This window comes from Globicephala melas, chromosome 7 (genome assembly GCF_963455315.2).
Source record: "Globicephala melas chromosome 7, mGloMel1.2, whole genome shotgun sequence".
NCBI lineage: Eukaryota > Metazoa > Chordata > Mammalia > Artiodactyla > Delphinidae > Globicephala > Globicephala melas.
The window spans coordinates 23,731,917-23,758,790 of record NC_083320.1 but is presented as its reverse complement, the minus strand read 5'-3'; the positions used below and the strand labels follow the sequence as shown (position 1 = coordinate 23,758,790).

General features: G+C 37.0%; 1 protein-coding gene across 1 annotated transcript in view; it reads right to left on the bottom strand.

Moving 5' to 3' along the window:
- The window catches only part of IKZF2 (IKAROS family zinc finger 2), a 169,949-nt gene extending 143,661 nt beyond the window's left edge, over positions 1–26,288 (bottom strand). Inside the window, exons 1-4 of the mRNA XM_060301457.1 lie at positions 26,167–26,288; positions 24,907–25,010; positions 23,361–23,409; positions 22,459–22,563 (exon numbers count right to left, since the gene is read on the bottom strand). Of these exons, the coding sequence (XP_060157440.1) occupies positions 22,459–22,563; positions 23,361–23,394 (139 nt within the window). The 5' untranslated portion in view covers positions 23,395–23,409; positions 24,907–25,010; positions 26,167–26,288. The remainder of the gene's footprint in view (positions 1–22,458; positions 22,564–23,360; positions 23,410–24,906; positions 25,011–26,166) is intronic.
- Between the last annotated feature and the right edge of the window lie 586 nt (positions 26,289–26,874).

The window sequence follows — 26,874 nt, the reverse complement described above, 5'->3', positions numbered from 1 at the left end:
AACCAACATTGATAAAATTCAGTGCTGTCAAAGGTGACAAAACAAGGACCCAAAGACTACTTGTAGTGTAAATTGGTAACCTTTTCACAGGGCAATCTGCCCATGCTTTATCCACCAAAATGGTCATTGCACATACTTCATGACAGCAATTCTGTGGCCAAGTTATCCTAAGGACACTGTGCAAAGGTAAATGGATGGACAGGCCATTCACTGTAACACTGTTTATGTAATAGCAAACACCTAGAAACAAACTAAATGCTCATCGTTGAAGGACTATCTAAGTAAATCACAGTGTATCCTCAGGGTATAACGTATAATGGAATTATATGCACCCAAGAACAGAAAAAAAGTCCAAAAAAAAATTCCTAAATGCAAAATCAAGTCATAAGTCAGTATGCACAGTGTAATCCTACCGGTAGTAAAAAAAAAAAAAAAAAAAAGAAAAATATATAGATGTGGTAGTCTATATTCTAGCTGAACTAGCACTAGACTTAACACGCTAGAATATACCAAAACTTATGGAAGGATAATTAAGAAATTAGTAACATGAGAAACGGAGGGCTGGGATTACCTGTGCAGTCGGGCTTTTACTTTTCATTTTATATCTTTCTCTACTGTTTTAACTTCCTACTCTGTCCCTATGTCACTTTTATTTAGAATCTTTATTTAGACTACTCTTCAGTCCCAGACCATGGCAGAATTTTGTAACGCTGGCCACATCCCCTGTGGGATGCAGCTCACTACCCACACCCCATCATCCCCAGCACTATCATACCATAACACCAAAGTTCCAGTTCGGAACTTACGTAATGAATGGTTTCAGAGCTGACATTTCCCCCACCACTTTTCTTCTTTCTTCACATCCTTATGTTATTTGTGCTGATTTTGGCCTCCCTTTCTCTAAAATGTAAGCTTGTCTGAGAGCAAGGTCAATGTTGTTTTAATCCTTGCTTCCGCCAAAAGCATCTAGCACAGTACTTAACAGGTATGAGTAATAAATAAATGTTAGGTTTGCTTTTTATGAGATTATAGCTTTGAGGTTAAAATTTTATTTTAAAGGGAAGAAACTACCACACTTTCCTGATCATGTATGTTTGCTAATAAATCACCTCCACATTACAAAAAGAAACACTGAGGTACTTTAAACTTAGATTTGCCATTATTAAACAATTAAGTAAAAGATGGAGAAAAGGAGACCGAAACATTAAAAGAGGTCTAAATATATTTTGTAAATGGTATGAAAATATGCAGTCTTTCATTAGGTATGCCATATGGGGCAAGAGAACACAGGCAAAGAAAAAGGAACTGATTGAAGAAAAAAGTGTTATAATAATCCCCTCATTTCCAACAGCATCAACTACAATTTCAAAAAAAAAAGGCACTGGTTTCAGCTCCAAGTACACATTTATAACAGTGAATAGGAACTACCCATCAGAATGGAATGATTATTGATTTCTTAATGGATTACTGCTGTACAAATTCATACTCACCAAAAAACCATCAATCTTTGTGTAATAATTATAAACCTATCACAGTACATACAGCATTCTGACTGAATTGAAACTTACTGCTATCTGCCAGGAAATGACCAGTTTTCTATTTCTCCAGCTCCAACCACAATACAGAATGGCGAGCAGATACTTACATCAAATGTTATTACAGGACATGGCTTTGTGACAGCCACAACATGCACCATCTGTAAATGGCTATTAGAGAGGTAAACAGTCAGGTCCTGGTGAACGTTTTCTTATTATTCATTAGCTATGAAAACTGTAAATAAAATGAGCATTAGGTAGTTACACTTGTCAAATGCCTATCATTACTGCCAGGTAGTGGAGAAGGGGTCAAGGGCAAACAGTACATTAGCTGAAGTCATGCTGTTCTGATTTTATATCCTAATTTCAAACCTCTCCCCAAATCTGCATCAGAAGTGCCAAACCACTAAGCTACAGAGGTTAGGTCTCTGTCTAAACCCTAAGTGTATTCTTAGTGAACTGCATTTTTACTAAATACGAAGTGGAATACCATTATAATTCAAATATTATTTTCCAAAAAGAAAGCCCCATTATGTCAGTTCCACCAAGCAGTCTTTAATCATTGGATAATTATGTGATCCAGCATTAATCAAATAATTTCTAATTCTTGTATTTTCCAGCTGTAGGTTTTAGATAACACCACTTCCTTCCAGATAGTTAATCCCATTCTGAACACCTTATTGATCTATAGTATGCACATATAGTCATAGAATGAAGATAGTTAATCCAACCTAAATAAAAGTAATTTGCAATCAATGGTATACTTGTCATTTTCTCTTTAGCTTCTAATCTATTGAATATTATCAGAATTTTTGGTTAGATATATCAATTTTCTTTTCTGAAAATTATAACATGTAATTTTTCCACCCAATTAACTCACTTTAAAAAATGTATTTCCAAAACATCCTAGGAACTAAAGAAATGAGATTTGATTGTTTTTATAAAGGATTCCCTTTCCTAAGTACTAAGAGACTATTAAATTATCATGATAATCAACCATAATAATTAAAATACTATTAAGTATAATATAAAATCAAATAGAAAAGCTAAATAAAGTTACCATAATAAAGTAAAATAAATTTGTGAAACACCACAATGGATTTGTGAAACAGTGGAATTTGTGGATGGCAAACTTGTCTGTTTTTTTAATGGAAAAGAATATTCTAAACGTTATAACAATCAAGTAAGAAAAATACTCATATTCTCTAGAAGGCAAGAGATGACTTTAGACTGAGTTGATACTACTTATAGTTCAAGTAATATCTTAGGAACCATATCTAATAAGTATAAAAATAATATGCAAATATTTATAAACTACAAAGAATAACAGTTAATTGCACCAGAAAATGAGCTACGTGCTTTATGTAAGTTAATGCATTTATTTCTTAAAACCTTATGACAGGTATTATTATTTACAGCTGAAGGAAATGAATGTAGAATATCCAAGAAACACTCCCAAGGTCACATAGTAGAACAATCAAATATCGGCAATTCCCCACATTTACCTTAAAGTAAGGAGCAGAGCAAGGACTTGACCCCAGGTCTATGTTACTTGAAAATCTTAACCACTTCCATTGGGCCCCACCCCAAAGCATAACAACAGCTGCACCCACAGAAACTGCTATGTTCCAGAGCAAACAGGTACCCAATATTTATTGTGAATGAAGCAAATGAACACATGAATGAAAAGAAGGAAAGAGCAAATTATGTAAGGGAAGCAACACCAGGCCAAGAGCAAGAACATAAGGCTTTAAATCACTCTTCTACTCTTTCCCCATGTGGGCCTCAATGTGCAGGTTTCTAAAGTACAGGTTTTGGAATAGATATTACAGTATAAAATACTGTGTTTAACATACTGGTGCATGTGCACGCACAGGCATGCACGCACACACACACACATAAACACACGCATGCAGAATTCTATTTATGGAAGGGAAAGGACAGTCATCTAGTGAGACCTTGAGCCCATATGTATCATCTACTATGTTTTCCTGGCCCAATTCTGAGTGTTGGGGTTACATCAGTGACCAAGACAAATGTTCTTCAAGCGTGTGTTGAGAGAAGAGACAAATAAATAAACTAGATAATTTCAGATACTATTAAGTACCACAAAATATAATAGGGTAATGTCATAGAATGCCTGAGAGGGGCTTATTTATCTAGGGTGCTCAGGAAAAGCCTCTCCAAAGGGGCAACAGTTGAGTGACAGCAGAAAAGAAGGAGGCTTCATTCAAAGTTATGATGGAAGAGTGTTCCAAACCCTCAGATGGGAATGAACTTGCCCTGTCCAAGGAGAAGAAAGAGGGGAGATATTTTGAGAGTTTAGTGAAGAAGAAGAATGGAGGAGGACTCAGACAGAGGCAGGAGCCACATGTTCTACAGGATCTTGCAGACTGTGGAAAGGAATTTCAACTCTATTCTGTTTTTAATAGAAAAGTTTTGTGTTTAAAGCAATGGATGGTTATTATCTGGTTTCAGTTTTAGAAAGTGCAGGTCTGACTATTGGGTGGATTATGGGGCAAAGAGGAAAAAGAATGGAGGCAGAAAGACCAGCTACAAATTTTTGTAATATTTTAGGTTTAGAAGACTAGGAAATGATGGCAGCTCAGACTAGAGATGTAGGAGTGAACATTATGTAAATTCAAGATACATTTTGGGGGACTTCCCTGGTGGCACAGTGGTTAAGAATCTGCCTGTCCATTCAGGGGACACGGGTTTGAGCCCTGGTCCGGGAAGATCCCACATGCCACGGAGCAACGAAGTCCGTGCGCCACAACTACTGAGCCTGCACTCTAGACCCCGTGTGCCACAACTACTAAGCCCACGCACTGCAACTACTGAAACCCTAGAGCCCGTGCTCCACAACAAGAGAAGTCACCGCAATGAGAAGCCCACGCACTGCAACGAAGAGTAGCCCCCTCTCACCGCAACTAGAGAACGCCCAGGTGCAGCAGCGAAGACCCAACGCAGCCAAAAATAATAAAGTTTTTAAAAAAATTTTTAAAAAGATATATTTTCGAAGTGAAGCCAACTATTTCTGATGGACTACATGTAGAGTTTGAGGAAAGGACCAGTACCAGATACAGATTGGAAAGTCAAAGCATTGCAGTATTTAAAAAAAGAAACTGAGAAAGAGACAATGACCTGCAGATGGAAACATAAGGGCTGCTAATAGATGTAGGTGAATACCAGATGTTTTCTGTTCACTGAGTAATTGGCAGCCACTGATTATGACACTTCTAATGAAGCCACTCCCTCTCTGTTTCTTTCTCTCAGACAGGGGCAGCACATTTTTCTCACTTTTCTATCGAAAGCTTCTAGCTTGGGCTTCCCTAGTGGCCCAGTGGTTGAGGGTCCACCTGCCGATGCAGGGGACACGGGTTCGTGCCCCGGTCCGGGAAGATCCCACATGCCGCGGAGCAGCTAGGCCCGTGAGCCATGGCCGCTAGGCCTGCGCGTCCGGAGCCTGTGCTCCGCAACGGGAGAGGCCACAACAGTGAGAGGCCGCATACCGCAAAAAAAAAAAAAAAAGCTTCTAGCTTTCTGATTGCAACTAACTGGACCATTTCCTTTATCTCAATAGTCAGTAACCTAGAAAATCAAAACACATGGTAAAAGTAGAAACTTGGAAATAAGTACTAATGACCAAGCCCAGGGTCTCTCAGGGGAAGCAAAGAAGTAAAACACCAAATTCAAAGCATGAGTGCACTTTAAAGCAAAAAAAACAAAAAAAGGCTTTATTATAAAGTGATAAATACAACTTAATAGGCCTTAATCACCAGAGGTGTGCGCATCCAGATACATGATTCTGAAAATATATCAGTATCCAAAATGTATCCAAGAACTCCACACTTGCAAAGCAAGCATTTGGGGGAGTGCTGAAGTTCCCCACCATCCTGAAGAGCCACCCAAGTAGGTAACAATGCACTTTAATTTATTAAAAACAACTTGCTAGCAGCAAAAGTATTTTACAGTAATTCAACTCCAACTGCTCACACAATAGAGAAAAAGACGGCGGGCTTCCCTGGTGGCGCAGTGGTTGAGAGTCCGCCTGCCGATGCAGGGGACACGGGTTCGTGCCCCGGTCCGGGAAAATCCCACATGCCGCGGAGCGTCTGGGCCCGTGAGCCATGGCTGCTGAGCCTGCGCGTCCAGAGCCTGTGCTCCGCAACAGGAGAGGCCACAACAATGAGAGGCCCGCGTAACGCAAAAAAAAGAAGAAAAAAAAAATGGCAAACAAAATTACGGATTTATTACCACAAAGGGTTCTTTTCAGCATAAAAATGCAGATGAGCTGTTATCATTAAATTGCTACCGTAGAGATATAAGCACTTTCAGTTCAGTTAGGATTAAGTACATTGCTTTCCAATATATGCCAGTTAAATATTATAGGCTTAATTTACAGAACCTATACCAAGCAAACTACATTTCATGAACTTCCAAATAACATACAATTTTGTTGTAACAATAAAGAAAGGAAAAAGAAAAGAAAAAGAAAAAACAAAGCTAGAGAAGCAATAAAATGATTAGTTCTTAAGAAGATGTTACAATGTAAACAATGAGAAGACTTGGCATTCTCCAAGCTATTAAATACACCACCTGATTTTTTGTAGCTATAGGCATGATTACAGATGTCTGTAAAACTAGGTAACGATTGGTTGCTCTTTTAAAATTGCTCAGACACATTTAACCAACTATTTCAAGAAAGGATTCAGATAAAAACTGGAAAAAGAAACTTTCCTAAAGGTTGGGTATCTGATCCTAGGTACTGTTATAACAATTATATCATGGACAAAGGTGATAAGTATCACGATTGCTCTAAGAAAATTAAGGTCTGGCCTCACAATCTAGCATAAGCAGAAATGTGTACAGTTTCAAGGAAGAGGCATTTGATTCATGGGTTTTTTTGGTTTTGGGGGGTTTTTTTTGCAGTACGCGGGCCTCTCACTGCTGTGGCCTGCCCCGCCGCGGAGCACAGGCCCCGGACGCGCAGGCCCAGCGGCCATGGCTCACGGGCCCAGCCGCTCCGCGGCATGTGGGATTTTCCCGGACCGGGGCACGAACCCACCTCCCCTGCATCGGCAGGCGGACCCTCAACCACTGCGCCACCAGGGAAGCCCGATTCATGGGTTTTTAAACGATCTTTGGGATTTAGCTACTGGGTAAGAGTTCCCTAAAAAAAGCAGCAGTATTACTCCCATTTTCATGTGTGTCTACTAAATGGCTAGGTTATGATTTGAGAGATCTTGGATCGTGGAAATTAGAAACCTTCATTAGACAAAATAATAATAATAACTTTATTTTTTTATTGAAGTATAGTTGATTTACAATGTTGTGTTAATTTCTCCTGTACAGCAAAGTGATTCAGAAATATGTGTGTATACATATATATATATGTATATCAACACACACGTACACATTCTTTCCAAAATTCTTTTCCATTATGGCTTATCACAGGATATTGAATAATAATAACTTTAAAACTATAAACTTTCTCAACAATCTCTCTTACTTCACACTTCTTAAAAACAAATAACCAAAATGTCTTGGGGTGAATTTATATATATGTATATAAAGATTGTCTACAGATCTTCTAGAATCTTTATAAAATCTATCTCTGTACTGTAGAGCAACATTGGCCTAAAAAGATGCATTTTATGAAGTCATGTGAGGCCTCTAAGCACTTGAAGCTTTTAGTCTAACACAGTATTTTGCTTGAGTGAGTGTTGCAAAGAGAGTTCAAGAGCCTAAGCTAGTGTTAACTTGAGACCATTTATTTTAAAGCTGCCTTGTGGGTAAAAAGACTAGCTGGGTGATGTATCCTTAGTACACACAGTGCTAAAGTGACCAAACCTGTGGGGTTAATCTGACTAATAACTTATAGAAATAACTGAGTTACATCCCTAAGGTGTCTAGCCAAATAAGCAATTCATATTAACTCATAATGTAGTTAAAAATTAATAGGCAGCCTTCCTGATGGAGACACATACGTATAAGGCAACATGCTAGCTAACTTCTGTGGAAAAGAGAAACTAATATTTCTTGAAATGTGTTAGGCACTGTGATAGAAGCTTTACTGAAGTGTTTTATTAATCCTCACAACAACCCCAAGAGACAAGCACTAACTTTGCCTATTTGACAAAGGAGGAATTGGAGATTAACACATAGCACAGCCCAAGTCATAAACCCAAGTCTGATCAGCACTGAAGTCAGGCTCTGACGGCTACCCTCAGGCTGTAGAGATTATAGTCATTTTGCCTGCGCTCAAGGAGATTCCAGTCTTACAGGGGCGATAAGATGTACACAAGCAATGGAGTAATGGTAAAACAAGATAGGAAGTGATAAAGGCTTCCTAGTTTTTAGAGAGGAAACTATTCCTGGATAAAAGGATCATTTTGTTTTAAGGACTGACTGCACTGACACTATGCTCATAGTAACCCAGACCCAGGAAAAGTTACACTTCAGACATGAAGAGCAAAATGTGTAACTTTAAATGATCTCATTGGGATTTACAAAGATTTCTGCATCTTTTAACCAATGACCTATGAGTAGCCTGTTTATTATGTATTCTGCTATAAAATCTTCTCAAAAGAATATCCACTTTTCTTCTTGATTGTTCACAGAGGAAAAAAATGGACATTACTGGGGACTGATATATAGTTCTGAGAATTCCAGATATGCAACAGAGAGATGGGTAATGATGTAGGACACACAGCTCCATGAGTATGGAAATTCATGGAATTTCAGAACCATACTTGGAATTCACTCACCAACATATCTAGTAAATAAGTAAACAAGACCCCTCTCTGGGCCAGGTCAGGAGGGAGTCACACTGTGCAGTCAAATCCTGCCACCAAACACGTCTTCTGAACTGCCATCTTCAAATGAAGTGCATTCCTACCGCATAATTACCATTTCAATTACATCCCTCACAAACAGAGCAGGTTTATTTGTGATTCGCATTAATTAGGTAATTTTAGCTTCATTTCTTTAGTAATTGATTTGAATACAACAGAATTAATAATTGCCTCATATCTGCACACACATTTCTTTTCAAACAAGGACGATCTGACAGCACTCAGACAGATGAAGAGCAAAAATATCCACTCAGGGATGCAGATATCTTGAGTTTTATCAGCAATGCTTTGGACTACTTTTTTTTTTTTAATTGTTGTTGCTTAAAAGCAGAGTAAAAGCACATCCTTTCTAGAAGACTAGTTGATACCACATGTATGTGGGATCTTTTTCTCGGTTATTTGATTCAAGTTTTTTCTCATACTCTTTTCATCTAACAATAAAATAATAGCTACCATTCTGGTTAACTTACACCATGCCAGTCACCATTCTGGAGCCTTTACATGTATTATTTCTAACACTTGCCACTCTGACAAAGCAGATTATTAATATCCCTGTTTTACAAACTGAGATTCTAAGAGATGAAATATCTGTCTAGAGGTCTCACATTTGATATATATCAGGGCTCACTTTTTTTTTTACCACATAGGGAGGGGAAGAGGAAAATTCATTCAGTTCTGTATTTTTTAAAAATATATGTTTATTATTTTCTAGTAACAAATAAAAGGCTTAAGTAATGCCAGGAAGAACAGATTCCTCTGAGACTGCTTAAATAAATATTAAGATCAAGTTTTAATGAGCACATTGTATGTTAGATGTGAAAGCATTTCGAATAGTCTAAAATATTTTACAAATAAAATATATGACTTTTAATAGGCTTAAAAACTGTTTTTTCTTAAGCCAGTTAAACATATACCCTGATCTTGTTTTTATTATTTATGGGCTTAGTAAACCTTCCCTTCAACAATAATACATGTGTAAACTTCATCTCACGTCTGATAAATTTTTATTGCAGTATTATCACAAGGTTAATTTTAGAAGAGTATTCCAGTAGGTAACAGCCAACCTGGGAATTCTAAATCTCTGACAGGGTATGATCTGAAGAAAGTCTTTTGAAACACTCAGTGCTTGTGTCTTAGATACTTCAGGAGGAAAATGGAAAAACAAGAGATCAGAGAACAAAAACTGGATGCAAAACCCCATCTCATCTGCTCAATATCAAGTTCCTTCTTCATTGCCGCCTCCCATGAGGGAAAAAAAAAAAAAAAGAAAGAAAGCAGAGAAAGTTCTTACTGTTTCTGGCAGGCTTATGGTCTCCCTAACTCCCCAACGGCCTTTCCCACTGAAATGAAGTAAAAAGGCAATTGAGGGACAAGATCAAAGTTGACTGCATCCGTTATAATTTAGGAACACAACCAATTAGGATACCTCTCAGACACAGCACATATTTCAGTCACTTTTGCAAAAGATAAAAGCAATAGGTGAGTCCAAGATGGCCATCAGTAACACCACTGGGTTATGACAGCAAACAATCTATTTTATACTACCGACTTCTACTGCTTCAATCTTCCAATCTTTCTAGGCTGAAACCCTTAGGACTCCAGTTCTTCTAACCAGTCAACCCCCATCTTTCACTCCCTGGCTTTCAGATATCTGAAAAAGTACACTTCTTTCTATTGACTATCAATATTTATCATTTATCTTCTACCAGAAACCACTTTAATCTTATGGCCACATTCTTCATCACTCAAGCAGGAGGTAACTTCTTTAATTAACTTATAAATTCAGATATTTAGTTATGCTTTCTGAAAGAAGAAAAAAGGAAGGGAAAGATCCTATTTTTCATTTGCCTATTCCTCTCTCCAGTAGATCTGCTAACTCAAGTGGGTTCTGTGGCTTATCCCTCACTTCTGGATTCGCCATTTGTTTCTCTCTTCTTGAGCTAGCTCTCTTCTCTGTTCTCTATACTCCATACCTCTACTCTTTCCTTTCAATGAGCAACATTCAATGGAATTTTAAATTGATGAACATGAAAAAGAGACTAAGCGTCTTTTAAAAAAGTAAACTTGGGCTTCCCTGGTGGCGCAGTGGTTGAGAGTCCGCCTGCCGATGCAGTGGACATGGGTTCGTGCCCCGGTCCGGGAGGATCCCACATGCCGCGGAGCGGCTAGGCCCGTGAGCCACGGCCGCTGGGCCTCTGCGTCCGGAGCCTGTGCTCCGCAACGGGAGAGGCCACAACAGTGAGAGGCCTGCGTACCGCAAAAAAAAAAAAAAAAAAAAAAAAAAAAGTAAACTTTATTATCATATACAAGGTAGAACGGAAAACCTAAGGATAAGTTTTAACTTATTCTACTCAGATTTCTTTTGGCATCGGAATGCTACATGTCTCCTTACCATTGCCCGAAGTACACTTATATGAACATTATTTACTTTACAGCATCTCATGCTATGAATCAATATCACTCAAAAAATTTTCCAGAGTATGTAACTTTATTTGGAAATTCCACTGTATTACAGCCATTAAGAAAACACCTTATATTCAGAATAAATTTAAAATAATATTCAATGAGTCTGTTGACAGCGTTTGTATATGAGAATACCCGACTTCAGTATTTATCATCAACGGCAGTAGTCCAATTTCACGAGTCTATTATATCACTGAAATTTCAAGGTTAGACCTTTCTTATCAGCGATATCATTGTCTCTCTTACAAAACAGCTCCGTGCTTTGAGAAGATGGTTCACTGAATTCGTTTTTTTTTAATTATACAAGTAAAAGATCTTTTATAAAAGATCCAAATAATGCAGAACTATTTAGAATAAATGATAAAACACCCTATTTACCTTCACATAAGCCAAAGTGAACACTACCAATAGTCTGGTCTTTCCTTCCTTCTTTCCTTCCTTATTCTTTGCTTTCTCTCTCTCTCTCTCTCTCTCTCTCACACACACACACACACACACTTTTAAAACATAAATGGCGCTCTCTTGTACATACAGTTGTATGAAAGCAATTGTTTAGTTAACTATAATTTCTCTGGTTTGCTTAAAAAATAACAGATCTTTAAATCTGTTACCAGTTATTGTACTCAAACTGTGGGACCAACTAAAACTACCCAAATTCATCAAAAGATAGCCTTATTGTTAGCACAATATATGTAAAAATAATTTATTTTAACTTGTTTTCTTGGGGAGCAGGGATGTTTCTTTTTGTTCCCAAAAAACTGAATCCAAAAACTGTAATTAGGTCATTAATCTGTCATAGTTCAGACAGATGGCAGTGTGTAATTCATATTTTGAGTAAAAAACAGAAGACTTACAGAAAAATATCTCGTATTTCTTTTTCTAGTTCTCAATTATGTTCAAACAAAATCTATTACCACTTTCAAATATTTTGCAACATTCAGCAATAGAATTTGTTTTATATTTCAAAATACTATATTAGAATCAGTGTTCTTAAAGTACTTATAATTTTAAAACAGTCTAAAAATGATTAAGTACTACTTACCTATTTTCAATACCTAAAAATTCTTAAACAGCCCAATGTCCAAGCTCTAAGTGATATATGAATAATCTAAGCAATCATTTCTAGTAAAAATAAATGAACCTACTTCAATCAGGAGTTAAATGTAAATCCTCAGCTCGAAAAGGTATACAAATGCTACTTTTCCATCAAGAAGGTAACAAATGTAATGAAAATAATGCAATCTACCTCAGACCATCTGGATAATAAAGATACTGACATAAGTCTGATTAAAAGGCTTGAAAGACATGTCTTACAAAAGAAATATATTTCCATATGTAAATACTACTTGCTAAAATGTTTGTTTTGAACAACAAGGCTCTTCATGAAAATGACATAACAGGAAATGTTTTATATAGTTGCAGAAGGAATAATTCCTCTTTAGAACTCAGCCAGAAATTCTTAGTTAATTCAACAGAAACAGAGCAATGCAGCTTCCCAGCACTTCAAAATATGGCCAAGCCCTGCATACTGATGTCTTAGTAAGTAGTAGGTAAAGTTGACACCGTCAGGTGTAAGGAGAGCTACAGCTTCCATGATAATAAGAGAGCAATGACAAAAATGTCAAAGGTGTAGACACCAGAATGTTAATTTATTAGAACGTGACTTTACACTGATTAATTATATGCTCCTCAAAATATCTGGAGAGCATAAGAAAAGTTAATTGAAGCATTCCATTTTGTACATGCAGTTTTAAATAAGTGATAGAAAAACTGATTTTAAAATTATACGTGGTGTGAAATCTGTAAACACTAAATGTGTCATATAAAGATATTAGTAATGAAGACGATGATGATGACTATAACATATTCACTGAAACATTTACACTAACTTGAATTCCACTGACTATGTTAGTATGGAATCAGAAAACTAAAGAGACGTTTAGAATCTTGAAGATCATCTGTTTGGGGCTGATCTGAAGATTACAAAATCCTTTTGAGACTGAGACATGGTTGAAATAAATACATACCCTAACAAAGAAAATCACAAGTAAAATGGGATTTCAGAATTATTTCAACATCTAAGAAATCAACTTTCCAAATTTCCTCAAATAGATCAGAAATACATTATTTAAATACACATATGCAATATGTGAATATAAGCAAGTTCCTTAATTCAATAAATAATTACTGGGCTCCTACAATGACCCAGTATGATACTGTATACTGGGAACGAAGAAATATTCTGTAACATCTTAAGGAAAAACCCGAACTTTGGGGCCAACCCAATAGATAAGGCATAGCCATTTTCTTCAAAGATTCACATCTGGAAAATCTCTAATTTCTTTATAATCAACATGTGGCCCCAAAATAAAGCTGTGTGCTTTGAAAAAATAGTTTTAAATTCACACTCAGTAATTAAGATAGCCTTCCCTATTAACTAACCTAAAATACTATACTTGTCTATAAAGTCTCATTTGCTGTGGCCGGACTACTTCAGAGATTTCATGAAACTAGTGTGATGTTTATTCCTCCTGACCTATTAATTAGAAGCTCTCCTAGATCCCCAGCTAACGTAAGGTGCCTTTCTCAGGTGGCAGTGCTATTTTCCATCTTCATCTAAAATAGATACTAAGACCTCTTAAACTGCTGGCCACATCACCCATCAACATTTCTGCGAATGGAAGTTTGAATTTATGGTAATAGTAGTTGGGGTATCCTTTATAGGTATTATAAGATAGCTTTCATAGAGTTAGGCTATAAAATCAACACTTAACAAATCTAAGCAGAAATGTAAAATTACATTAAAGAAAATGAATGGATCCTAGGCTGACAAGAATTGGTTATAACCTGATTACATGTATAAGTTAAAAACTGAATCTGCGGGATTTAGCCAAGGAAGCCAAGGAAAAAAAAAATGACTCTCAGAAGTATTTTGGCTGAGGCTATATCTAGGGAATCTAAATCCATGTCCATTCAGGGAAGAAGGAATTGGACAAAAGACTTCAACCATACTGATGCAAATGGCACTGCTATTTCTATTGTGATGCTGAACATATTAGGGTCTCTTAGTCTGATGCCATTAAACATTTGAATTATGTAACTAACTCCCTTTGTTTGTATTCCTTGCTAACCAGATGACCTTTGTTGCTTTACCCATATAGGTCAGTACACACACAAAAACAGATCTGGTCAAGCCAACTGAGGTGATCCAGATCCTATGTTAGTTGGTTCAGGTTTTGTTCGTTTGTTTTATTTTTAATGAAAGTACAGACATAAATTGGTATTCCAACTTTAAACATCAATTTTGTAAACTTGTTTAATGCGAGTCAACCTTGAGATACGGTGCCGCTCTGTGCATGCTGCCAATCAAGTTTCGGAACTTGTAAGGCTGAGAACAAAATCCTACATTATAGAAAATTTCTTGGGGAAATGTTCTCCTGTGGGAACCTATTTTAGAAGCTGGCTGTATTTTTGTCTCTGTTTCATTGTGTGTCTTCAAATTTATACACTTTTGAAGAATTCTCAGAGGTAAAAGGTGAGAAGCAGTTCATTTCTCTACAATGGATATAAACTATGGTGAGCACAACACACTTATTTGCTTCTAAATGCAACGGGATTATTAATATCTCAAATAAAATATGAATTCTCTTGGACCTTGAAAGATAACATCCACTCCAAAAAAAAATCCCTAACACAGTTTTTGTGCCCCAGCATCAGCAGTGCATCACACAAAGAAAATGCTTAATAAATGTTTGCTGGATCAGTGATTAAAAGATAAAAATATCTCCACAGCAAGTTCTGAATCTCCACATACAGGAAATCTCAGATGAAGTTATTTTCATCATTAACATTCATTTGAAATTTCATGGTGTCTTGGGTAATCAGGGCTTAATTTCTAAGATGGTGTTCTATAATATATGTTTTAAGGAAATAGATTAAGATGTTTTCTATACCACACTTTTCCCCTTACATTATTTTATCCCAAGGGGCACAATATTATAAACTTAAAAAAAAATTATGTACCGAATAATTTCCAAATGATATATATCATGTTGTATATTTATCACAAAGTTTTCAAAAAGGCTCTGCATAAAATTATTAAATTCTTTGGCTATTAATGTAGCAGAACTGGCTAGTACTTAGTTAACCAATGATTCCTCATATGTTTTAAGCTATGTATTTATAGATGAGAAATAGGTTACAGAATAAAGACAAATCATTACAGTAGAGGTCTTGGAGTGTATGGCATATGATTTTTTTTTTAATATGTAACCATCAAAGTTATGATATTAAATAGACCACAAAATTTTAAGGAGAGGGCTAGCATGCTTTGTTTAAAAATCAGTGAGTCAATCACATCAACTAATCCAACTTCTGAGACTAGCATAAAAGGACTCCATTAAGCAAAAAGAGTTCATTAAAACCTGTGATCGTACATTTCCATATAGAATTTTGATTCAATGGGGGCAGTTGGGGAAATATGGTCACTGATCAAATGCTGAGAATTACTTAGGGAAGAATTTTTTAAAGAAATACTAAACTATTGTTAAAGTAATACAGGAGGGAAAGTAACAAAACCACAAGCTACATATTAGATTTCACTAATTAGGAAAATTCACACTTAGTCTAAACTATCCTCCTGCCTGATTGCTATCCTCTCCCAAATTCCACAGGTGCTTCAAACTCTCTGTATACAGAATTAAACTAAACTAAATCTTTTCCTGGAAACCTGCTCCAGTATTTCCTATCTTTCCTGATGGAACCTATTGCCATCTATCCAATAATCTAATAATCATCATGAACTTTCTCCTATCCTTAACCCTACGATCCAAGTCCTGTCCACTTTAAGCTATTATTTCCCAAATCCTTCTCTTCCTTATTATCTTCACTACCACTGGCTCTCATGACTTTTCACTCTGTCATTGCAACAGCCTGTTAAAGAACCCCCTGCCCCTAGAGTGTTCCCCAGCCACAATCATTTTACTCCTATTGTAGCTGGTATGATTCATGTCAATAAAAAGACTGAAGTAATCTTATTTGTTAAAATCCTGTGCTCCCTTGAAAATGAAATCCAAGTTTCCTCTTATAAAAGATATTCCATTATCTTGCCCTGGTTAATTCTCCAGAGTCATCTCTGGCTTCAAATTCTAAGACTCCAACTTTGCACTCCAGAAATACCAATCTGTTTGTATTTCCCAGAACATATCATATTATTTCTCAGCTCCCACTGTGGGTTTGTTTGGTGAACAAGCCTTCTGCTTCTCCTAAATCCTATTCATTTAATAAGTCTCAGCTTAAGCAGCATCTCCCTCCAGGAAGTCTTCTCAAACTAGTACCACCCCTCACTCCCCATAATAATAAGAACACTGAGGTTATCATAGTATAATGCCCTGTTCAGATGTCTCTTTCAAACCAGAGCATGAGCTACAGGAGGACCAGAGCATGAGCTACCAGAGGACAAAAATAGTGTACTATTCACCTTTGGATTCACCTTACTGTGCCTGACACATAAAAGAGAGCCTACAAATATTTGTTGAATTAATCAACTAGAACAATATAGCAACATGTCAAATGCTTGTGATAATTTTATTTTAAGTTTACTTCAAATTTAAAACACCTAAACTATTACCGCCAAAATGCATAATTAGCAACAATCAGGCCTACAACTTGATTAAGTATCATCAAATGAGAACTGACGGTACTACCAGAAGCAACAAATACGGTGAAATTTTAGATACAGATTTTCAAAGAAAGAATTGATTCTAGATATGGCTAGGTTACTCTACTAAGAGGACTTTTTCCATTCTTAAAGACTGGTAGCTTTAGAGCACCAATGATAAGCAATGATTTTCTTTACATGTAACCAAAAATATAAAACTTAGCTCAGGAACACTGAAACCCAATAAAAAGAATCTCTGGCACATAGACAAACTCTACTTCTTTCTTAACCAAAATCTTCACAGATGCTTTAAATAATAGAGGGGGGTTTTCTTTCACTTTTGCCCTAAATTATTAGAAAGGCCTATCTCCATTCCATGGACCTATGTAGTAAAGTGGAAAGAGCAAAAGATCTGAATTTCAAACAGATATTGATTTAAAAAAAAAAAGAAAACATTCTTATGAATCATGGTTTGGTGCAAAAGAAACTTACCTACTCTGAGTGATAGCAGCAGTGATTATTTATTGGACCTTAGCATGTGTCAGGAACTGCGCTAAGTATTTTGCATAATATTGCCTCATTTAAACCTCACAACATGGACTTCCCTGGTGGTCCAGTGGTTAAGACTCTGCACTTCCACTGCAGGGGGCACGGGTTCCATCCCTGGCCTAGGAACTAACATCCCACGTGTCACGCAGCAGAGTGAAAAAGAAGAAAAATAAAGATAAAAAAATAAACCTCACAACAGCCCACTGACTTAGGTATTGCTTATCCCAATTCTACAGATAAGAATACTGGAGCTCAGAGATGTGAAGTAACATGACTAAGATCATACAGCAAGCTAGTGGCAAAGCAAGAATTCTAACACAGGCCTGTATAACTCCAAAGCCCATATTTTTAACCACCTGCAATCTACTGCTTCTGAGCCTCAGTTTTCTGTAGTATAAACAGAGTAACTTCACAGAGCTGTTGTGGAGACTAAGTGAAATAATATGGATCACTTAGTATAGTGTTGGGCATCCTATATATATTCAATAAATTATGCCCCCCTTCTTTCTCTCACTCCAGTTGTGATTACACATTTATAATAAGGGAAAATAGTTCCTAAATACTCTTTACCTATTTCAGCAGAGATATCCTGAGTCTTGATTAATTCACAAAAGGAAAATACTAACAGGTCAATAAATATATATTATATAAACAGATATAAAGGAAAAAAGCAAAGAAAAACAACATAGCCTACCTCATCTTAGGACTGTGACCCTGCTATTGATCTTTCAGAACATCATAAAATCAAAATGTACCGATATTCAAAGTCAGGAGAGAAGAGGATGGGACCCAGGGATCTCAATTCCTTACGGCTCAGAGGAAGACTCCCAAAAGAACCTAACCAATCACATTACATCATTTTTAATGTATTTCCAGTGGGGAAGACAAATTTGGACAAAGATAGAGGCAATATAAACAACACTTCTACAGTAAGCTGTTTTGTTTCTCCAAGACAGACATTTATTCTTACTTCAAAGCAGACTTAAAAGATGGGGGGTGGGGGGTGGGTGCGGAATGAGCTGCAAAGTAAAAAATACAGAAATTTTGCTGTTAATTCCCTGCTCATACGTACTTCCTTTAGTTCCTTTTTTTTTTTTTTTCCTTTTGGTACATGTCCATGACGCTTACCTCTGATGGGTGTAAAGAAATCAAGTCAAACTTATATTTTTTAATTTCCCGACAAGTAAAAACTAAATGTAAGGTATGTTGGGTATATATACAAAACTAAGTACTACAACTGAAAACAGAGCAAGCTTTTACATCAAGTCCATCTGGTGTTATATTAGGGTGTGTCCTATGGAAATCCAGCCAAGGGTGACTGCCAAATTAAGATACAGAAGACAACTCAGAAAGCTGGTGAGTCCCAAAACATAAGCTATATTTTTAAAAGTGCAGTAGAGCATCTGCTTAACAAGATTATCTGTTATCATTCCACCCTCATAATAACCCTATTCTACTTCTGTAATACTGTTTTTGTCACTAAAACATGGGTCAGTACTGGACATGGTGGGCACCCTGAGATAATGACATTTTCAAGAGTTATCAATAAAGTGATCTAACTAACCCACAAGGTAATATCAGTTTTACATCCCAATCCTGACAACTTTATCCTTCTGCTAAGGGACCTAAGAGGCCAACTGGTTTCTTCAAACCTCCATTTCCTCACAAGAAAAATAGAAATCATACTATACTTATGCTTCACTAGGTTCTAAAAATGGAAACTAGCTAAGAAAAAAAATGAATGTGAAGCACTCTAAAAAGAATAAACTAGATTCCCTGACCTGATTATTGGTCAGAGTCTTGTAAAACTAGAATTACTACTTCTTCCAATTCCATACATGCCACCTGGCCATCAAACTGACTGATAAATGGTATTGACTGCAAAGTTGATCCATGTAAAGGTTTTAAAGTAATAGAAACAAAATTTATGTCACAATGTATTTTCACACCATTAGCTCTCTCCAAAGAAAATTTACTTGTTAGCATTATAAAAGTAAATGATAGAGAAAAATAAGATTAATGACAATTTTTTGAACCTTAAAAATCTTTCAAAATACTCAGCAGCAGGTATAGCACAGTTTGAAACCGATACTGAAGCAACTATATAAGAATTGGGAATGAGCTAACCCAGAAACATAAGGAATCACAAAGTAAGTCTCATCTGATGGACCGAAATACAATATGGATTATTTTTGTATTGTTCTGTCTGAGTTGTCTGTCTCAGATCCTTAACTTCCAGATTCTATTTTTAAAATCACTTAACACTGTGTATTTCCAGTAGCCATCAAGGCATATACTGTCATCCCTGACACCGAAGATTGTCAGCAGACTCAATATGTACACTAATGATCTTGGGCAACAATGCCCATCTTCTTATCAAAGAGATCCTTATTCTAGAAGAAAAAGTCTAAATTTCTCTAAGGAAATCCACTCGAAAATATAGGATGTAGTCATTACAAAATGTTAAGTTCACTAATACCTCTTACTTCTTTTTATCTTACATGCTGAATTTTAAAACCAAAGACTGCCAGGCACTGTAACATTTTTAGTTCTCTCCCAAGTCACCGATGCTCTCTTCTAGCACTGTCAAATAATGATAGCTACTGTCATTATTTTTTATACAATAGCTGGCAGCAAGTTATACAGACACCCTTCATCTTAGAATAGTCATCGAATAACCTAAACAAATGACTATGACCTTAGAATAAAACTGACCACTTTCCTAAAGCCAAAATAAGTGGGCTATCACATGGTAGTGTTACTTTACTGCTAGAACGTCAGTTATTTCATAAAATCAAAGGCTTTATTCCTTTTATTTCTTTTCTAACTGTTTTAAAATAACTTTTTTACCTCTTACACATATACGCTTGTCCTCCTTGCTGCTATGGAACCTATCTTATTCTATCATAAAGGTTTTCACATTTACTTTCAGCTCTAATACTTTCAACCAAAACTGCAATTCTGTTTTTGGAAGTCACAGCCCTTTAGGAATATTATTTGAAGATATTAAAAAATGTGGGAAATAAATAAGTTCTTTTCATATAATAAAGTCAGCAATGCATATAAAGGGATTTAGAAAAACCAGTAATCTCAGACCCAAGTGATTTGACAAGTCACACACGCACAAAAAATTATTCCAAGTCATAGAAAAACATCTGAGCGACCGATTGTAGGTCTCTTATTCTAATTAACAGACAAGAGTCCCTCTCTAGCACTATTTGCTTTGGCAATCTAAAATGCTGATATTCTCCTAGATCTAACAGAGAGGAAAAATGGGTATCTTCTCCATCTAACACCTAAGTGGGTAACCTAGATACTGTAAATAGAGGCTACGTAAAGGATGCAACAGACAGCTCTGAAGTGAGAGCCAAAATATTTAACCTGCAACTCTTTGGAAAAGAACATGAAAACACATGCAGCTTAGCTAAAAACTATACTAACATGGAATTGCCACAGGCTAGTAAGTTAAAAAAAAGAAACAAGAACAAAACCTCTTTACCAAACATAATTTTACTGCTGTTGGGTGAGAAAAACTCAAATATCAAAAGCACAGTTCTTATTTGTCCAAACTGATCATGCCCATACTCTGCAATGTTTATTTAAAATAAATGAGTGAACTGCCTTTTAGAAAGGACTACTTGCAAAACCAAAATCAAATTCACAAATAGAGGAGCTAATTAACCAATTACCAAGTATTTTCCAGCTGATATTCTAGCAGTGGCTGGGGGATGACAGTCAAAGTCTGATTACCCAATATTACGTACCCCTTATATTCAATGTTTCTAAAGACAATAGCTAAATATTAAGCTAACAGAAATTGTATATCAATCTATCTTTACTCTTTAGGAAATTAAATGAAAATTATCTGAAAAATAAAATATCTATCCTGCCAAGGACCTAGTAATGTTAAAATGTAAAAATTGTACTCCCTACATTGCAATAGTAGTATAACTTTTATCAAATCAATAGCCAACTAGCAGAAAAATTAAATTAATCCTACAAGATCCATTACAAGAGATTAGCACTATAATTTAATATACATTCCATCACTATTAATTTTCTTCCTACATGATAAAGGAATTTCAATGACTGCTTCTAGAATGAAGTCTTCCTAGGAAGTGCTTCCCATTAATAAAAATAAAGAAAACTTTTAAATAAGTAAAGTAAGTTCACATAGTTCAGTCGAAATTTCAAGTCAATAACTAGAACCACTTAAAGTTAACAAATTGCAAAATGTATTCAATAGTATTCTATATACTCTTGCTTATAATTCAGAAGTCTTAACTACTTATGAAGCTAGTAGTTTCACAATAACATCAAGTTTTGAAACTGTAAGAGGGAAGTGGAAAGAAAATTTGTTCTCTCAGGATAATCAGAATTAATATATTAAGAATATGCTCATAATTCACTCGATGATTCAGTTTTCTTTAGTTATTAAATCTTCATTTAAAAAGGAAAGAAAATGCTTTTCCTTCACATGTCACCCAAATAGAAAGCTTTTAAATTAAATTATATTTACATGTAAATCAGATGGCCTTTCTGTATAAGAACATAACACATATCAAAAGTATAAACACACGATTTCAAATTAAGTTTAAGTAGGAGTAACAGAGCATTTGCACTTGATAACTTATGAAACATTATAATTAAGAGAAAATAAACCAAATTCTTAATAAAGTATTTTGTCTTCTGTCACTGACAGCATGTAAGTTGCTTTTCTATTACACAAAAACAATGTTTCGTATATCAATGAATGACCCTTTATCAAAAACAGTAGCCAAAACTGTCTATTCCTGCAAGTTCAAAACATCCTTCCAAATTTTCTCAATTCTTCTCTGGACAGTCTAAAACAAAATGCTTTCACTTTGTCAGAGAAATGGATGTAAATGAGTTCCACAAATTTTCAATTACATTTCACTTCCAATGCTTTGGACACGAAACTTTCACACGTTTAAAAAAAAAAAAAAGCAACTAACACTGCAATTCTACCACTGATGGATTAGCTTTGTGCCAAGGTAATAGAAAATAATTTCTTTTCCTTTTTTTTACTTCGAAGAGTCCTTTGGAAATAACGTGTTTCCATACTTTTTTACCCAGCAACAAAAACAAAACTAAAACCTGGCAAGACAAAAGAATAACCAGAAAAGCCTAACATTTCTTACCTGATACAGGTAAGCACCAGCTCCCAAATGCCACCTTGGGATAGTTCAGACTAGTAAGCAGGCTCATGTTTTACGATACCAAAATGAACAGGGATAAATCTGTGTTGTTCTTTCTTTAACAAAATCTATAGCAGCAGCTACACCACAATGTGAGAGGACCCTACAGACCTAACAAATTCAAGTCTATCGCTAGAGAAATAGGAAAAAAAAAAAATCATAAAATGAAGACTTACTGCTTGTCATGTGACTTGGTGAGGCATGCTGTCCATTGGGTGTGCTTGAGGTGAGGTCAATTGCCATACTGGAGTGTTCCCTTTCAGGTGAAAGCTCATTGTCACCTGTTTTCACAAAATAAAATCTTTTGGTCTCTGTTCATTGTCATCTAAAATCTAATTACCAACTTTGTAATCATATATGCAGGGGTATGCATATATGATTTTAATGAAATACATTTTTCCCTTAAAAAGAAACTATAAGGAAATGTTATTTAGAAATACATAATAAATGAACGAAATGACGAAAAGCAACAACCAGCCCACGATTAAAAAATTACAAAATTTCATTATCACATTCATCTAAACTGTAAAATAATGGAGACTGGAATAGTTGATTTCTAAAGTATCTTCTAGTTGAAAAAACTGTTTTCTTTTAACATCTAATTTAATCCTTAAGCACACAGTATTTTTAATGAGCATTTCCAAAATGCTGGCTATCAGAGTTAGATGTTTGAAAGGAGAGTTTGCTAAAAAAAAATGTCAACTTGAGTGAGCTAATTCTCTTTCACATTATGTGTCTGAAAAATAGGTTACAGAGTACTAAGTATTTAGTACATGCCATATTAGTAGACATATATGTAACCCGACCTATTCTAGACTTAAAGTAAATGAAAAAACAATAAAGTAGTAAATTGTTGATCTGCTAAGCTACTATTCTTAATATAGCAGGTATATATCTATAGTTCCTTCTTATTTCACTTCAGTGCTATTTTCTCAAACTCATTTACAAGGTGAAATTGTGAACAGATAGGAGGTAAGAGTTTACAGTTCTTGACAAAAACTTCCAATTCAGAAATTACGATACAGGTAGCAAACATAATTTTATTACCAATAACAGATTAATGAAAATGAATACTTACACGTTATATAGCCATCAATAGCCTCTGTTTCCATAGTCAAAGTGCAGTGCTGCAATACAAAAGATTATACCCTTAACACAATGATTCCTTTCAGTATCTGCCATTAAATGCTTAACTTATTTGAAGCTCCAAGCAGTTAGCCCATGTTGCTGCTGCTGCAACCTGTGCCCAAGAAACATACTACAGTGTACTGTATGTGCTCATTTGCAAGTCACTGAACTCTTTCTGCAAATGATCTGATTCCTGCTGGAGATAGGATAGGAAAGATAAGTGTGCTATGAGATGGGCTGCAGCAAGAAATGAATGACTCTTTTAATCAGAATTTACTCGGTTTAGAGAAAAAAATAGGAAGGGGGTACACCTCCAAAGTGCCAGCTTTAACTGGGATTGAAGTATTTTACCATTCACTACTTCCTACAATCAAGCTGCAGTTTGAGGACTTCCCGAGTATACAGATAGCTCTATTCACAATTGTTGCAAGTTGGTTCATCATGTTCTAATAGGGAGGGGGGAGGACAAACAAACAGAAGAAATACAAAACAAAACAAAAAAACTTCGTGCCCAAGTATGTCTTGAAGGTTTCTGCAGCAGTTACCCAACTGCCAGGCTTGTATTGACATTTTAGCCAACCCCAAGTTCTGTGTAAGCACCTGTTCAATGTAACCTTAATTTCCTGCCAGACCATGGTTGGATACCATGCCGAGCCTACTTAATACACTCCAATTTTGAAAAATTCATACACTTTTTGAAGAGGGTAAGGGGATCACTTTTTCAAAGTTTGGGGAATTATTTTCGTGCACCAATGACACAAAACAGGAACTTAATTCTCAGAAACAAAAGTAAATTGTATGAGATGACACCCCCTAGCTTTGATTTCACATAACGAAAAGATCGATAAGCTAACTGTATACTTTGAAGAAAAAAGTTTAAAGAATTGACATGTCCTGAGAAGATTTTTACTTATTTTTTTTTCCTTTGGCCCTAGTCCTTTTTGCCTTTAGTTTCAAAACTCTCACTGCACCAGCAGCTAAATTATTCACAATGAGCCATTTCTGTATTGATCGCCAAGTATATTTAGCCCTGGCTCCTGGAATTTCTCCATTACTTACTGGAAAACAGGCAGCTTCACTTCTTGTCTCCAAAACCACTTCCCTTCTCCCTCCCCTCCCCTTCTTCACCACCACCCTCCCTACCCCCCCCAAAAAAAAAACTTTTCTTTCTTCCTTTATGGAATAATCAGATCAAATTCCCAACTCAGTCACTACATAACACTTAAATTTCAACCTGCTGTACTGTTATCAAATTCTTTCAAATTATGATTACATAAGGCTTTAAAGAAAGGCATCCGTAAAGTTTAAAGGGGAGCAATTTCTTCGGATATTTTACAAATGAGTTTATCTCTTTAAAAATGTACACATTTAACACACACATATTAAGAAAGAAACGTCAGGGAGAAGCGAAAGAAGTCTGCCCCATCAATGAAATGGTTATTAACCCTCAGAGAAGGAAAGAAAGAAAAGGAGAAAGAGAAACGAAATGTACATACAAAAGAAATTGTCCTTTGATTAAAAAAGATTCATCACCATTTCCAGCTCTGTCGGGAGATCTCAGCTTCTTCTAACCCCTCAAAGAGGAGGTGACAATGTCGGGCTGAAGATAAACGGAGAGAGAAAGAAAGAAGTTTTTTGTGTTTCCCCCTTCTCTTTCCCTCCCTTGCCCCTTCCAAGCCAAGCCCCCTGCAGAGTTCAAGGCAAGGAGGAAGGAAAAGCACTTTACAGGTGGGTCATTCCGAGCCCAAATCCAGCAAACAGATCGGCTGATAAACAAAACCAAGAAATGAGAGAGAAGGAACACCCCCCTTCTCCTCCTCCTTCTACCCCTCCCCCTCGTCCCTTTGGGATGGTCTAGTAGGAAAAGTCACTCAGGAATGGCACCACGTACTTTCAGGAAAGAGGAAAAAAAAAAGAGAGAGAGAGAGAGGTCAGTCAGTGCTACAGCAATGCGATTAACAAGAAGAGAAAAAACTTGATCCACCGGTTCCTTAAGAATCGACCAAAAGCTAAGACAAGAAAACTGAAAGAAAAGGCGGGGGGTGGGGGGGGGGGTGGAGGGGTGTTGAGAGGGGAGGGACAGTCAGGGAGAACCCGGCAAAGAACCTAGGCCAACTTCACAGGACTGCTTTTCGCCCTTGGCAAAAAAAAATGATAATAATAATAAATTAAATCTTAATTCCATCTCTTTTGCCCATACCAGAACCTGTCAAAGTGATTTAACGGCTGCCTTTTTACATGTCATACCAGGTTGTTGTTGTTTAATTCCAACAGGATCTGGATATTACCTTCTATCTGGACAGCTGTAATTTATTCCAGGCTACCCAACCTTTCTTGGAATTCAAGTTAAAACAAAGCAAAACAAGTCCAAATCCATGACAGCTATAGAGATGAGAACTGATTAATCGATTAACATCCCAGAAACAGATTACAAGGAGGGGACGATAAATTAAGGCAGAAGACATCATCTTCAACCCGATTCCCTGAGCGTCCTTTACAGAAATCATTACCCTAATCATAACCACAATCCATCCCTCCCAGAGAAAAATATCTATAGTATTATTATTATTACTGGTTAATAGCAACAAGTCATTTGATCACATAACAGTGCAAAACGAGATACTATATAATTACACTTAACTTTGAAAACACTCCCCCCCTTTGCAAATCAGATACACATATTTATATATAACCTATGAATCAGAAGACAAAACAAGAGCTGTTCTTCACCACGCAAAAGGCAAGCGGAGATTTACCTCAGCAGTGCATGCAGTAAAATAATCCCATCACCCTTTTGTTTGTGTTTACTGTTAGTGTGTCCTCTCTCTTTCTTTCTTTCCTGTGCCTAACGTGTGTTTGTGCACTGCAGTTGGTGGTGGAAACTAAGGCAGTGGATCTGTAGCTAAGGGTAATCCTGTTTTTACTTCCTCCATCTTCAGCGAGGAGCAGGGTTAGCCCGGGACAGCTGGTCAAACCCCGAGAAACCGATCCGCCGGAGCCCGAGCACATCTCCCCCGCCGGCCGGGCTCGCGCAGACGCCCGCGGGCGGAGGGCCGGCTGGCGGCGGCGGCGGATGGCGGGCGGCGGGGCCCGGGGCGCGGGCGGGAGGACGTGCGTGCGCGCGCGCGCGTGTGCGGGCCCTGGGCTCCTGTGCGTGTGTGCGTGTGTGTGTGTGTGTGCGCGCGCGGGCTGGCGAGGGCGCGTGTGCGCGTGTCTGCGCGCTGCGCCGCTCGGCGCGCTCGGCAATCGATTACAGGACAAGTGCTGCCCCGGCGGCTCCGCGACGCGCGCCCTCCCTCGCGCCCACCCGCGCCGCCCCTGACCCGGTGCCCCCAGACGGCGGACCCCGCCCCCAAAGGGGGGGGTACCAGGTAACCCGCTTCCGAGAGTGCTTCGGCAGCCCCCCTCCAGTCCCCAAGTGTAGTAAATCTCACGTTTTCTGTCGGCTCGGAAGGAAGAATTGC